The sequence below is a fragment of the Pseudopodoces humilis genome, chromosome 2 (assembly GCF_049639895.1).
Source record: "Pseudopodoces humilis isolate 2021_Gansu_Grassland_sample_001 chromosome 2, ASM4963989v1, whole genome shotgun sequence".
NCBI classification, from domain to species: Eukaryota; Metazoa; Chordata; class Aves; order Passeriformes; family Paridae; genus Pseudopodoces; species Pseudopodoces humilis.
Window position 1 is genome coordinate 112,461,080 of NC_142201.1, and position 15,233 is coordinate 112,476,312.

A 15,233-nucleotide genomic window follows, 5' to 3' on the forward strand; every position below is an offset into this window, starting at 1 on the left:
GTGGGCGGGGCCGTGAGGCTGCGGCGGAGCGGCGCGTCCGGCCCGGCCCGGCGGGGCCCAGCGCGGAGCGGCGGCGGCGGCGGAGCCCCGGGGCGGCCCCGGGCGCGGGCGGGCGGCGCGACCGCTGCGGGTAATGGTTCCCGGCACGGGGTCCGCGCGGATTCGCGCGTGGGGAGGAGGCTGCGGGGCCTCCCGGGGAAACACCCGCGCTGCGAGGAAGGGCCGCAGCCGCGGGGCCTGGGGTGTGCCGGGCCGGGCTCCGCGCGTTTAACCCGCGCGGGGCACACGGCGCCGGCAGCCCGCGGAACAAACCCGGGCAAGGAACGCATCGACTTGTGGTCCCGGTCCCCGGGCGCAACCCGCTCAGTGACTGGAGATCCAGACTCGTGCTCCTCAGCCGGCGGCTCCGGGGCTGGCAGCCGGTCCGGGTGCGGTGACAGCGGCCGCCACCTCGGCGGGAGTGTCCGGGGAGCGGATCCTTGTGCGCCGGGCACCCCTGCGTGGGGAGGCAGCAGTCTTCTGCAAGGAAACCACGCCAAAACTTGATACCCCACCCCCCCAAAAAAAAACAAACCAGGCCTACAAAAAATCCTGTGTTCTGCTGCTGTCAGAATCCCGAGAGATTTTGTTGCAGTAGGATTGCAAACACCTGATTTGGTGGGGGGAAATTTTTTTTTGGCCTTTCAGAAGCCAAAGCAACAAGTTTGTATTGGGTTAGGACTTGTTTTCTGCTTGATTTCAGGAAATGGTTGCTTAGGAAACTCATGTGTAAAGCAACAAAAAGAACGAAGAAGGTTACATTGATGCTGGATAAAGATTGTTTGTCTTTGTATCGGTCTAAGACTTATGGTTCTGCAAAGTCACAGTGAGAGCAAAAGAAAAAAATCACTAGGAAATAGTTAATAGCAAAATTTTTGTTTCCTTTTTTTGCAGAAGCTTGTAATCTCTTCATGTAGCAATGGCTTAAGAAAAAAAGACAATGTTGAAGACAGAATTCTCTATTCCTTTAATTCCAGGGTGGGCAAAAACCATTCTGGACAGCAGAAACTGTATTCAGCCTTTTTTTTTAAACATTGCAACAGCAAACTGAGTAACAAAAGAAAACAAGTGTAGAGAAGTACATCCTTCCCCCCACACTGAGGTATCTGGATACTTAGAAGAAATATTGTTGCCGTTTGGAGTTTTTTGTTGGTTTTTTTTTGTTTGTTTGTTTTGTTTTGTTTTTTTAAGAAAATGAGTAGTTTATGTGTTGACCATTAATTTTGCTCAGAAAACCTCAAACCTGAACAGAGCTATTACTTGACTTCACCTTTACTTTAAAAAGGAGTTAAATTATCTTTAGCTGAGATTTGCAGGAGCTATTCCATACCTCAGCAACAAAAAGACACAGGCCTTGTTTGATTTCAGAGCACTTAACTGGGTTATTGCCTGCTTTGGTCTAGTTTAGAGTGATGTTAAACCTCTTTGAAAATACAGTTTCTTATTCTGCATTGCAATACATGCAATTCTATGTTCCATTAGGCTGCTCCAGTAGTAATTGCAGTGACAAAATTATTTGCTCTAAGCTCCAAGTTCAGGTTCAATCTAATAGCTGTGGTTTAAAAACCAGGGCTGTTTCCAAGTAAGTGCTGGCAAAGCTTCAGTTTGGTTTGGGTTTGGGTTTGTTGTTTGTTTTGTTGTTTTTTTTGTTGGGGGTTACTGGCTTTTTAAAGTGACAAAAATGGTTTTCTTGCTTGCTATGGACAAAATACACAGAAAAATACTGACTCAACATAATTAAAAAACTGTAAAATATGTTTAAAAAATGTTAAGAAGAAAGTACCCTTTGTCCTAAAGTGTAAAGGATGAAAAAAGGTCTTCAAGAAAAGCAAAAAGTGTTTTTGTTTGACTTTAAGTGATTACAGATTGGGTTTTGAGGGTTCAGTTGAGAAACTAAAAAGCATTTTACTCTCACCCACAAGGATCCTCATTCTCCCAATTTCTTTGGACTTCCAGATGAAAAGCCTTTCAGTAACAGTGTCACAAATGTGTCTTACATGTAAGTCATGATATTTTAGGTGTCATCAGGTGCCAGGCTGGATACTGAATTAACACTTGTTTTGTTTGCCAGCTTTGCCCGGCCAGAGGCAGCAATGGAACGGTTCGGGGTGAAATCGGCGCCGTCGCGGAACCGCTCCAAGACCGCTCTGTACGTGACCCCCCAGGACCGTGTGACCGAGTTCGGCAGCGAGCTGCATGAGGACGGGGGGAAGCTCTTCTGCACCTCCTGCAACGTGGTGCTCAACCACGTCCGCAAGTCCGCCATCAACGACCACCTCAAGTCCAAAACGCACACCAAGAGGAAGGCGGAGTTTGAGGAGCAGAACGTCAGGAAGAAACAAAGGACTCTGACTGCCTCCCTGCAATGCAACAGCACTGCCCAAACAGAGAAAAGCAGTGTGATCCAGGACTTTGTGAAAATGTGCCTGGAAGCCAATATCCCACTGGAGAAGGCTGATCACCCCGCTGTGCGAGCCTTCCTGTCCCGCTACGTTAAGAACGGCAGCTCCATACCCAAGTCGGAGCAGCTAAGGAAAGCATATCTGCCTGATGGCTATGACAATGAGAACCAGCTCATCAACACTGAAGACCGTTGAGAAGAGAACTGTTTTCATCCTTGGTGTGAAGTTTTACATATTGATGGTGTGGTTTATTTTTATATTCATGCATATATACAGTGTTACATATTGATTTTACAAGCTATTTTGTATTCTTGTAGAAATGACAATCTACTTCTGAACTTAGTGGTGTGCCACAGATTGTTGCTAACCCTGCCGTGAACTTCAGAGCTACATTGATGTAGAGCTCACGAGGAATGTAGGGAGCATCCCTGGCACACACCTGATCTCTGTTCAGTCCAGCTGTAACTGAGGCTGAGAAAAAGGCACTTGAATGGATGGAGCACCCCACTTCACAGTGCAACTAAGAAGACCGTGTGATAGGGATTGCTGCTCATGGCAGTGGATTGCTTTGTCCAGTATCCTGTCCCTGAGTGACGAAGAAGAGGTGCTGCACCTTTGAAATGCAAGAAGCTCTAGGATGATTAGTTAAAATATCACTGTTGGGGGAGGACTATTGCAACTTTCTATTCAAACTTGGTTTAAGTTTTGAAACAGGAAACATTTTTCTTCTAGACCTCTCTCTTACGCTGTTTGGTGCAACTGTGGATGTATTTGTTATCCAGCTTAACCAGCCAGTCTCTTGTACTGACCTCTGAATTCCACTATACTCATAAGCCTAGGAGTTCTACCCTGTCTGCTTTTCTAAAATCATTGTTCCTTTGTCTTGGTTTCACATGCCCCCTTCCACTTCAGTGCCAATACTTGGAAGCTGAGTAGACAGTAACTGAGTGTGGTTTGCAGTGCAGCTGCTGTCAAGTGAAACTTACGCTGGACCAAGTTCGTAGCAGAGAAGATTAATGCCTTTTTCCTACTAGCAGGACTAAGCTAAATCTAATTTGGGGATGGCACAGGCACTAAATTGAGGAATTGGGAAAGTTTTTTCATTGTGCACAGGAGAAGAGGCTGCTCCATCTTTCCCTGAAGGTCCTTTACACCTCTGGCCTTGTCATCAGTCAAGGGAAGTGAAGTGATTTAAAATAGTTTTTAAAGCAGTTACTGCAAAGGCTCTTCAGTACTTGTAAGCACAAGTAGGAAGGCACATACACTCTGAACTTATACTGGAATTACAGACCTGGGCTGTATTTCTTACTCTGTGCTATGGCCACATCTATTGGACTGGCAAAAACCAAAATGGGATATTGAAGAATTTCAATAATGTTACTCTCTCCAAAATCTAGTAAACTGTTACTAAGCTGTTCCAAATGATGACGCCAAATATTTCACGTGTCACAAGTGTTCTGTAAAGGTTTTGAATGAAATGAGAGTACTGTGCAAAGTGCTATAATTCAACTGACCTGTGCCTGCTCCAGATCTCCTGGGGATGCTTTGGGTTCAGAGAGGTGCCAAGCAGCTCCTGGGGGCACAGGAATCCTCTCTCCCCATGGGTACAATGGTATAAGGATGCTTTAACTCCTGAGGGTGGAGCCACTTGTCCAGCTTCCTTTCCCCAGCAGAGTTTCACAGCAGTTTATTTACAGCAATACCAAGGAATTGCTGAAAGGAGACAAAATAACCAGATTATTTTGGGTTTGGAGGTATTTCCCTAGGTGTATATAGAGCAGTCTCCTTTGATGGGCTGAGAGAGATTTACATACTTAGTAACAACTATTTTTTTTGTGCAATTAGCCTGCAGAAATGCACTTGTGTTCCATGTCCTGCTATGAAACTTGCTGGAATAAATAGACAAAGTTAGAAAGTAGAAGGTTTCTTACCCATGTGCATCAGGGGTGCTCACCCCACTGCTGGTCTAGGACTTCAGGCAGAAATAACAGTAGCAACTTTTTAATTTAATCCTAGAGATCAAGATATGCCTTCCTAAATATCATTTTTTATTGCACAAGCTTGGATTTAGCTTAAAATCCTTAACTGCCTTGGGCTAGAACTGTTTAATAAATCTTCTGAAGCCAAGTGAAAGGTAAACTGCCAATAGTCTTTTCTGTCCTGACAAGAATTGAAAGTATTTTCTCACAGCTGCTGTTTTCTTACAGTGAAACAATATCCTTGCTTTATATTTTAATATTTTTTGAAACCTCAGCAGTGGTATCTTAGCATTGTATCAAATAGAGAATAATGGGCTATTGAGAAAACAAAAGCAGCTAGAAAAATGGGATGGTCAAAAGGTATGAATTTGGGCTAGTTCACTCAGTTTTTGCTAACATGGGATTTTCCAGACTGCACCCCATAACAATTTTTTATAGTTTAGATGCTGTATATTCCTCCCTTGACTGACTGACAGACATTTTGAAATGCTTCATGGGAACATTAATTAGGCTCTTGTATAACTGGAAAAAAAAAAAAAAAATCGTTTAAAAAGTTACAGTTTTACATAAAAATAAAAATATTGGTAAGTGTAATGAACTCACTTTGCAGGACTGCTGCCTTAATAATAGGATATTTTCATTTAAAAATGAAAAGATGTTGATCTTGACAACAAACATTAATAATGGAGTAAAGTTATGAAAAATAAAGCACTTCCAGGTGATCTAGAAAGAATGTGTATGTTTAGAATCATGAACATAACCCAAATCATCAAGACATTTTCGAGAAAATATGAGTTAAGTGATTGCATTCTGTAATGAAACAGAGTCCTGCAAACACTCAAATTCAGAACGTAATTTTGCCAGTATGGCTGCAGTTGGATAAAGCATAACTTCCTTTTAATTGCTGTTCATCTCAGGGAAGATTTACAGCAGAAGTTTTCTCATCTGTCTAAACCTAAGGAATAACTAAATCTTCATCTATCTAAACCTAAGGAATAAAAGTAAATTTGAGGCTGTGATGGAGTTGTTTGAACAGTCACCATGGATGTTTAATTTCTTGTGCAGGAATGTATTTCCTGTAAAGAAGAAAAGTCTCAGAAGTAAAGGGAGGATGGTAACAATGTCAGCTTTTCACATTACATCCAAATGTAGGAACAAGCTCTAAGGGATACTTTCTGCCAGGTGGTTTTATGAATATATTTGAACACTAAATCTAATAGAAAAAAAAAATAAAAGAAGACATATTTTCTTCTTTGACCAATACTTAAACTAACATAGCCAAATTATTTAAAATTACTCCCAAGTGTTTTTCTTGAATCAACGTGCGCAAAGAGTAAAATACAAACAGGAGCACTCTCTGTTGTGTGACTCCTTACAATGATAGTTTCAGCTTGCATGTTCCTGAATAAACATGAGCAAGCTTAAAAAATGTTAATAATTTTGAAGACTGTAATTTGGCAGGTCCCATGGGAAGGTGAAGCATTCAGCATAATGAAAGGGAAATCTGTTTTTCAACTGAGAGAGAAACTTGTCCTGCAAAGTATGGGATATTCTCATGAAAAAGGCTGGTTTTAGCCAGAGCCCCTTTTAGCAATTCTGTTGAACTGAAGAGCGAGATGTTCCCTGTTAGGTTTTGCAGCATAATGAGCTGGTTTTCAGGAAAATGAAAAGCAAAAAGCTGGAAGTTTGGCAAGGATAATCTCTATTTAGATTTGCATATAAAGAGAGGCAAGGCCCACTTGTTGTTGCATTCACATTGTACTCACTGCTACTTACTCTGTGTAATTTGAGTGCTTGTTGTCTTTGTACAATTTTAAAGTCGTGTCTAACTTTCAAAATATTTTTATTTTAACAAAGCTTCTCACTGTAATAGTGCTGTTAGAGTTTAGTCTCTTTTGGTCTAATGAAGATGCTTTATTTTTGTTTTGGTGGTAGGAATGTTTTGTTCATGGTGAGTGGCCACAGAAATGGTTTTATTTAAAAAACAGTCATGAACTTATGATTAGATACTAGAGTGAGGCTGAAGATACCTGGGTCCTGCAGTACCACAAGACTTCCTGTAGGAACATAAGACCAGAGTAAGGGATTTAAGTTTTTATATTAAAACAATACTGAAGAGAAATACTTTACATTGTAAAGTTTTCACTTGGTAATGAAAAAACGGTCTCTTTAAAAAAAAATAAAGGTATTCCTTTTTTATAGAATTTATGCATGATCTCTTATTTTATCAACCAAGAACATGGATTAAGAACATGTGGTAGTTCACTTAGAGTGGTGTAACACAAGACAGGAGGAATGGATGGGGACAGGAAAAATGAGGGAGGTGCTGCTGTAACTTAAGGTAACATCAGATATTGAAGCAGTTGGGGATCTGTGCAATGACACTGAAGTCTGTTTCAGGACTGGTTATACAAAACCTCTGTTTCCTGTCAATTCCTGATTTTCTTCATAGTGACAGAAATTCCCTACTGATGCCTTCTGCTCCAAGTGAATACCAGGTGGAATGATTGTTGGGCGTTTTGACACTGCAGTAAACGCTTTGTAGGTACAGGACCTTGCAGCTATCCAAGGCCTCAGATCTATTCAGGAAGGGTTTCTGAAATGTGGAAGAAACCAAAAAGGTCAGTTTGATCCTCTCCCTTAGGGACTTCATGAAAATTGAGCAAATAACATCAACCCATCAAAAATTATAATCAAGTGTGGGTTTGATTGTTTACACATTTCCAGAATTCTGACCTGTCTTGACATCTCAGGATGTATCAATGATAAATTCAGGCAACCTCTTGACTGATGAATTTATGAACAATTATCTTCTCATTTTCAGTCATTTCCAGGTCACAGCACATTAAGATCAAGTGCTTCTTATTGTGAAATGGAAAACCAGAATACAAATAAACATACCCTTCGTAAAATCTTCTTGTGCGGAGAATTAATATATGAAACAGCACGTGCACACTTGCAAAATCAATGTATCAGTCAGGATTTCTGTGGAAGCTGGAGCAGAACCAGGTGAAGCAAATATTTAAAGTTTAGTAATTAGGCCATGCTGAATTCTGATGGTGACATTTTACCTTTTTAACTGAATGAAGGCCGTTTGGTCCATATCTAGGATGCAGTAGGATCAAGTGCACACAACTTTCAGGCCACAGTGATATTGATAATTAGGTTTGACATTTGTTATTTGCATAGGCTGGAGGAGAGATAGTCTGTGGAAGTTCTGGCTTGTTGGTTTTTTTTTGTTTTTTTTGTCTCATACCACCACTTTTTTTACAAGGGGTCTGGAATTTTGTGGCTCGTGTGGTGGTGGTCATATCCAAAAGCACATCTCGAGTAGAAGCAGAAAGTGCAGGATGAGAGCTGGAATACAGAAGGCTACTGCAGCTCACTTGAAGATATTGTGGAAGAAAAGCATTTAGGGACTTTAGACATTCTTAGGAGGGGTTTGTATATTGGTTTACCTCAAGTGGTTTTTTAATCTGTCCTCCAGTGTACAAAATAGCTCAAATTCAGAATTTCACTGCAGTAATTGACACTTCACCTTAATTCTTCTATAATTAGCTTTAAATTGCTTTCTCCCTCCCTTTATTTCTGAAACCTGTCATTACCTCAAGACAAATTCAACAGCTACCCATGATTGCACTTAGGGAAATGTTTTACAGACAACAAACTCCCAAGTGGAGCTTTAACCAGCTCTGGACTGAATGAACTGAGCCCCCTTGTGAGAGCACCCAAGCTCAGCCTACAGTTCAGAACCTGGCTCAAGATGTGTGCTTTGGTTTAACAAGGCTCAGCTCATCTCCTGAAACTGAAATTGCTGAGGGAAAAGTGGGGAGATGCAAAGAATCTCTCGTCGTGAAGGACTTGAATCAAAATGAAGGAGCTGATTCTTCCTTTAACAGGACTAAAGCTGCAAGGGCCACCTTGGCAAGTGCAGCAGCAAATCCTGAGCTCTGTGATCACCAGGGACAGGCAAGGAGCTGATGGGACACTGCAACACTGCTGTTCCTTTAAGGCACTAAAACCTCCTTCACACAGTGTTAAAAGGTAATCTTCAGCAGACTTCCTGGAGCCCACTCTCAGAACGCTGTGTCTCACTCTGTGGTTTCCTGCAAACAACAGAAAATTGCAGCCTCAAAATAGAACATTGGTCTTGTCAGAAGAAAAATGGAGGTGGGACAGAAAGAACATTGCACAGATTATGGCTGGGGTTTTCTTTTCACTTACATTCAGTAAAGTAGCAACAGGCATGACAAACGGGACTGAAACAGGTAAAGAAAGTTTCTGTTTATAGCAATCCTCAGTGCTCAAATTTCACCCCGTACTTTTGAAACCTCTTCCTCCAAAATAATCCTATCCAACACAGAGAACTGTGCTAGTGGTGTTTAAATTGAATCAGTTCTTTGAATTCAATTGCACTGAATGGGATTTTGTAAATACCTCATGTCTGTTAGGATTCAGCAAAGACATTATGAAGCTACTACCAAGAGTGCAAATCAGTGCCCATCTGGTGACATCTTTTTCTGGTACCTCTCCTTCCTAATGATACACTTTAGGATTGGGACTCTCATTCCTTACTTTGACAAACACTTATTTTATATTTATTTAGCATTTACTATCCCCTGAAACATTCTTTTAAAGTGAAACTAGTCTCTTGCAGTGTCTCAAATCCATGGACTGAGTTAAAAAAACAAAATTAAAAATTCTAAATTACCATTTAGATGTCACCTGTATCTAAATGATATCATAAAAATAAAATGCCTTAAGATGGTAATTAAGTCTCAACAAGAGAAAAACTTCCCTGAATAACCAATTTATCTCTCGGAGCTGGCTTTGGATGCAGCCACCAGGTGTCTTCAGTGCACAAAAATGCAATTTGTGGTAGGAGTGTTTTGGCTCAAGTGGAGCCCTGCTGTGTGTGCAGTTACACTCAAGGAGTTTTCTTCCATAAATATTTTCCATTTAGGCTGGATTGGAATTTTTGTCAGGCTTTTTCAGTTCTTCACAAACATAAGTAGGATTCTCCTGATCATCACACACTCCATCCAAACACAAAATTTTTGATAGAAGAAAGAAATCCAAACATAACATTTCAGAAAGTTGTTCCATTATTTTTTTCCAAAACACGACCCTGGGAAAAAAAAATCCTGGTAATTTAGTAAGCATTTGGTAAGCATCTAGTAGCATTTGGTAAGCATTTCCATCATAAGCAGAGGTGACAATTGCTATATACAAAATTTCCATTTGCTTTCAATTTGGTTCTAACTTTATGAAGGAATTTTGCACAGGCAGAAGTTTTTGGGAAGGTTCAGCTAAGTGCTTCAATGTCTTAAAAATATTTAGGGGAAAAAATAAATCTTAAAGACATGCTGAGAAAGGAATACACAAAATCCAAATTACTTGTCCTTATGAAGATGCTGAGAACAAGCAGCAGAAACAATCATCCCTTACAGTGCAGATGGTTGTGTAAATAGTGAATTTTTTTAACTTCTTAACTGATTGATGTTGAATTAGTCATGCAGAAACACTGAACAAGTTTAAAATCCTGCTTTGCATCCCTCCTTTCTGCTATCTTGCTTCTTGTAAAATCAAAACCTCACTTCCAGAAGCATCTTTCAAAAAACCAAAAAAAAGCCTGCAGCTTCGTTCATTGCCCTGTGAGGGGAGCCAGGAGCCAGAGAAGGGGAGATGTTTTTTAAACCCTCAGGATCACCTTCTCTTTCCAATGCCCAGACAATTAAGGTTTCTCCAGTCATGTTGATAAAAAGGGTATTAGTGTACATTCTTCAGGTAATGCTGGCTCAGAGCAATTATCAAGTTCACAATAAGATCTGGCCTCATAATTAAAGCTGTCTGTAGCTATTAAGCATTACAGGTGGAGAACAGAAACCAAAGCAGTGCTCAGTGCACCCTGCAGATAATGGGTCTTATTTTATTACCACAGCAGAGCCTCCTAATTTAATTGAAGAGGATGATAATGATAATAACTGAGAAATATTCAGTAACCAGCTAGGTTACTTAATTCAGTAACTCCAGCACCTGAGGACAAAGTACTTCTGAACCATGGCCAAAGGTTCTGGTAGCATTCAATCCTGAGCTTGAAATCTGGAAATCCTACAAGTTCTAGGTCCAGTCTGCAGTCAAAATTTCCCTAATTTCACAGTATATCTGCAATTATTTAGCTTAACCACATCTAATTATCATCCCACTTTCAACTCTGAATGGCCGGTTTTTGAGTAAGAGGCTCTGCTAATTTGGACTGATGTGAGGACTACACTGTGCCCAGTATCCTCTTGTGTTAAAGCACTGCTAAAATGAAACAAATTACTACAAATATCAATATAATGTTTATAGGAGCATTACACAAACAAAAGTCTTGCAAGTCAGTCTCTACAGAACCATGATGGAAATATTCTTTTTTTAAATGCACTTCCTTATTACCCCTTCTGAACTTGTTTGGCTTTTATTTTGGTCAAAAGTAAGCTGAGAGTTGAAGCCAACTTATTTAAGCTTTGTATGTTGCAAAGCTATCCACAGAAAAAACAATGAGAGCCCCAGAAAACCCTCCAGCCTTCACCAGAAAAACTACATTAGTGTTTCTTTAAAATGGGGGAAAAAAGGGGAAAATGACTAAAATTCAATTTCTATTTGCAAAATTGCATTCCTCAAAAAATAACCCAATGGGAATATAAACAACTACAATTACTAATATAAAATCTTCCATCATTCCTTGAGAAGCCTTCTCTGAAGCTCGGGGAAGGTGTTTAATTAAATTAATTTAATTAATAAAATAATTTCATTAAATGAGTTGCAGAACTGTTGTGCTCATTACAAGGGACTGAAGAATCCTCTTTATCTGCTGCTGGAACATCTTCATATGTTGGAAGAGATGAGAAGTTCAGTACCCTGAGTAGTACAGCAGCAAAATATTCGATAGGTATGTGAGAACAAGTGAAACAACTCCTAACTGTGCCTTCACATTCTGCATTGTATAAAGTGCCACTGTATTTCCATCTGTGCACTGATCCAAACTTCCTCCAAATGCTTCAGTGGTGAACTCTGAGCATCTGTGTATTTTAACAAGGCTCGCTCTTCTTCTCTTGAGGTCAGAGGGACATGGAAGACTCCGGTCTTTAATCATGGCCAAAGTGATCCATGCTGATAAACGCTGATCCTGGGAGAGGAAAGAACTTTTTAAGCCAAAAGAAGGATATCTTAATCATGCTGCTTGGAAACTTGCAGTTTGTTGTGAATGTTGATGGTGTAAAATGATGCTGGTTCTGACCAAGGACAACTGAAGACAACAAAAGTGATACATGTGCATGGCTTGTGAGACTCTCTGGTGTGTGGCATTGGTTATGTCAGAGGATATTGGATCATTACAAACCTATTGATATTTTGTTCCCTAGTTCATTTTTTGGGTTAATTTCTTTCTTGATGTTTTGCTTGCATGAGTAAGTTCCTGTCATTAACAGAGCAGACTGCATTCACTGCCGTGTTACCAACTCACAACTCTGTGTTCAATTTTCTTCATGCCTACTACCTGGCAGGTGAAGAGAAGTTATCAAGACTTCCTGAATCTGAGGATTGTCAGCATCTCTTGTCCCGCTTGCCTGGAAAGTATTTGTGTGCCTTTTAAGCCACTTTGCTTCATTGTTTCCAGAATTTCATCTGTAATGGAAAGTGCAGTATTTACAAATGAGTTGAAATTGGTTATAGAAGATAGTTCTAAGGTATCTGCAAACTGTAAAGCAAAGTTTATAAACTCTGCCCTCTTTCAGACCGGAATTTTTATGCAAAATAATCTCCTACCAAACACAAATAAAGCTCATAATTTACAAACTGAAGTTTGGTGTTTTGCTAGAATTCTGCATGAAGCTAAACTGTAGGACAAAGTGAGATCTGTAGCATCTTTTCACAAAAGCTGCCTAATAAATCAGGTATGAAGAATAATCTTGACATTACACGATCATTTGTGGCCATTAAGCATTAGATCAGAAGGAAAAAGTCCAAATCTTTTCTCTACACCTGTAAAATTAAAGACATCATATTTCCCACTAAGCCTTTTAGGTTAATACCACCATTCTCTTCTATAAGAAAAAACTGGCCTGGCATCATTAATTAATTCAGATTTTATTAATCCACTTTCAGACTTGGAACTGAAATCCTGCAGAGCTGCTAGGGTCCCACACACCTTCACTTTCCAAACTAGCTTGGGGAGTTCTTAGCTTTGATAAATTTGCCTGCATTTTTTGGTCTAGCTGTGATCAACATTTTGATTTATACCATGTTCAACCTGGTTTGGCACATTGGAATGTCCAAGAACACTGATCACCTGGATTATTTTCTTTAATTGTGACCAAGTAGAATAATCCTCCTGGTGAAAGCAGGTCTGGTACTAATGGGAAAACTCTATCCATTACTTCTCTGCCCTGTTTGCCCCCAGCCCAGGATGCCTCTATTCCATGGCTTTTCACCTATGAAGAAGGAAAACAAAGATTTTCATAATACAGAATGACAGAACTGTCACAACAATAGACAGTAGCAGTACTATTTTTACTCTGTATTTCAAAATTTTCCTACCTCTTCAGAAGGTGTTACCACATATGGTGGGTTAAACAGCAGTAGATCAACCTTCCCATTTAATCTTGGGGATAATCCTTTGACCTGTAGGTGAAGTTGATGATTGTGTGGGGTTTCTTTTTGGGAACATGAAGAATGCAAATGTTTTGTAAAAATACAGTCACATAGTGCAGTTGTTCAGCCATTTTAAATCCCATTTATTGTGGCCTACCTGCATCATCTTTTATAAATGTATAAAAGGGTTAAAGAGATGAGAAAAAATATTTTTTCTCCACATCAGATTTTGTAAGAAACTAAAGGCAACAACAGACACAATTAAATTCTAATTAAATCATAAGAGGCTGAGAACCAAGAATTACATAACTTTAGACAAAGGGCTATGATAATGTCAGGCCACTATAGAATTCCTTGTCCAGCACTTTCCAAACTATATCTACAGTTTTTTTTTCAATTAATACAATGAATTTTTAGAGCCTAATTTTGAATTTTAGAGCTTGAGTAGTTGGTTGGGGTTTTTTTGGCAGGGAGAGATGTCCAGAGGTCCCTTCCAACCCTAACTATTGTGTGACTCCATGATCTCCAGTAAGCATTAAGAAATTATACAAACTATGAAGAAGATACTATTGGAACCTCTCACCAAGTCAGTAATGATGGGCTGCAGGTGAACATTGTTAAGCAGAGCTGTCTCCTGGGTACAGTAAGCTGCCATGGGGTTGATATCTGTGCATCTATATGGGAAATATTACAAAGTGTAAGTTATAGGCTACTGTACCTGGAAGTTTAACCCTATGAACCACAAGCTAGTTTGTAGAACCACAGAACATTGTGAGTTAAAAAGGACCCACAAGGATTAAACCCAGCCAACACAAGTGTAGGCTTAGCAATTTGACTGAGAAATGGGAAAATGGATTTCTAGTCACAACACTACTCCATTTGTTACAGAACCTGAAGTAAATAATTCAGGCTGCACCATAAGCTCAGAAATGCTTCATAGGCTCTCTTTGCTTTGATTTATGTATCTACAGAATCAAGAAAAGAATAGTTTTTAAAATGCGAAAATGAGAAATACATATGAGAAGGCTAAGCATCCTGAGCTAAGCATCCTTTATTATTGCATGCAACAGTTTAGGTGCTGTTATACTTACATGTACAGTGCACTGGGTCCAAGGATGGAAGAAGCCAGAAATGTTGAAACCACACCAGATCCTGATCCTATTTCAAGGCAGATCTCAACTCTAAAGAGAGAACACTCTGGATGACTTTTGTTTATAACAGACACAGAATTGGTCAAGACAGTTTTATAGACGATGCTGTCCTCCCAAACACGTTGAAGTACAGAATCACAAAACATCCTGAGCTGGAAGGGACTCAGAAGGATCATCATCCTGTTCAACCCCTGGCCCTGCACAACCCCACCCTGTGCATCCCCGGCGGCGCTGTCCAAAGCCTGAGCTCCCTCAGGCTGGTGCTGCGACCATTCCCTAGGGAGCCTTTCCCATTGCCCCACCAGCCTCTGGGAGAAGAATCTTTTCCTGATATCCACCCTAACCCTTCCCGGCACAGCCTCAGGCCGTTCCCTCAAGTCACAGAGAGCAGGATCAGTGCTGGCCCCTCCGCTGCCTCTCATGAGAAAGCTGCAGACAGGCTGAAGAAGCCAAGCGCCCTCAGCCCCTCCCGGCACGGCTTCCCCTGCAGACCCTTCCCCATCTCCGCAGCCCCTCTGGACGTTCTCTAATGGCTTTAATTAGAGATTAAAGATTAAAAATTAGAGATTCATTTAACTGTGCCCGCAATCCCCCCTCAGCACACCCTGCCCTGCCGTACCGAGCCTCCCGCAGGCTGCCCGCGTCCCGCTCCAGCGCATCGAGCAGCAGGAAGGTGTCCTCGGCCGGCTCGTACACGTCCCGAAAGGGCCCCCGCAGGCCCAGGTGCTCGTAGCGCGGGGTGGGCAGCGCCATCCCGGCCCTCCCGGCCCGCATCCGGGGGAAGGGGAGGGACGAGGGCAGGGACGTCCCTCAGCATCGCTCCGTGCAGCTCGGATGTGCTCGCCCCGAAGTTCCACCGGTTCGGTGCCGTCTGGTGGCCCGGATCGGACGGGAAACAGCGTCGGTGTGGCGGCGATGCCCGCCGGCGGTGCCCCTGAGGGGGAGAGGCAGAGCGCTGCTGCTGCTGCTGCTCCGGCTTGCGGTGTCGGCCGTGCCGATTGTGTTTCCCTCACGGGAACGACCACAGG

The 15,233-nt window shown here is 41.4% G+C and overlaps 2 protein-coding genes across 6 annotated transcripts; one reads left to right on the plus strand and one right to left on the minus strand.

Moving 5' to 3' along the window:
- Positions 1-68: 68 nt before the first annotated feature.
- CGGBP1 (CGG triplet repeat binding protein 1) lies at positions 69-6,624 on the plus strand. Of its 2 annotated transcripts, none has more exons than XM_014253571.2 (2): positions 69-130; positions 2,111-6,624. In XM_014253571.2, exon 2 carries the CDS (start codon positions 2,133-2,135, stop codon positions 2,634-2,636), a length of 504 nt encoding a protein of 167 aa, XP_014109046.1. In that variant the 5' UTR covers positions 69-130; positions 2,111-2,132; the 3' UTR covers positions 2,637-6,624. The 2 variants fall into 2 exon arrangements, with proteins under 2 accessions (XP_014109046.1, XP_087907300.1); XM_088051174.1 differs by lacking the exon at positions 69-130 and adding an exon at positions 1,082-1,141.
- A 102-nt stretch (positions 6,625-6,726) lies between these two features.
- Positions 6,727-14,975, minus strand: HEMK2 (HemK methyltransferase 2, ETF1 glutamine and histone H4 lysine). Of its 4 annotated transcripts, none has more exons than XM_014253569.2 (7): positions 14,825-14,975; positions 14,146-14,235; positions 13,638-13,728; positions 13,001-13,084; positions 12,753-12,894; positions 11,961-12,088; positions 6,727-8,526 (listed from the first exon to the last, which is right to left on the minus strand). In XM_014253569.2, exons 1-6 carry the CDS (start codon positions 14,956-14,958, stop codon positions 11,982-11,984), a joined length of 648 nt encoding a protein of 215 aa, XP_014109044.2. In that variant the 5' UTR covers positions 14,959-14,975; the 3' UTR covers positions 6,727-8,526; positions 11,961-11,981. The 4 variants fall into 4 exon arrangements, with proteins under 4 accessions (XP_014109044.2, XP_087907299.1, XP_005524148.2 ...); XM_088051173.1 differs by having other exon boundaries at positions 6,727-9,548; XM_005524091.3 differs by lacking the exon at positions 6,727-8,526 and adding an exon at positions 10,862-11,591.
- Positions 14,976-15,233: the final 258 nt, after the last annotated feature.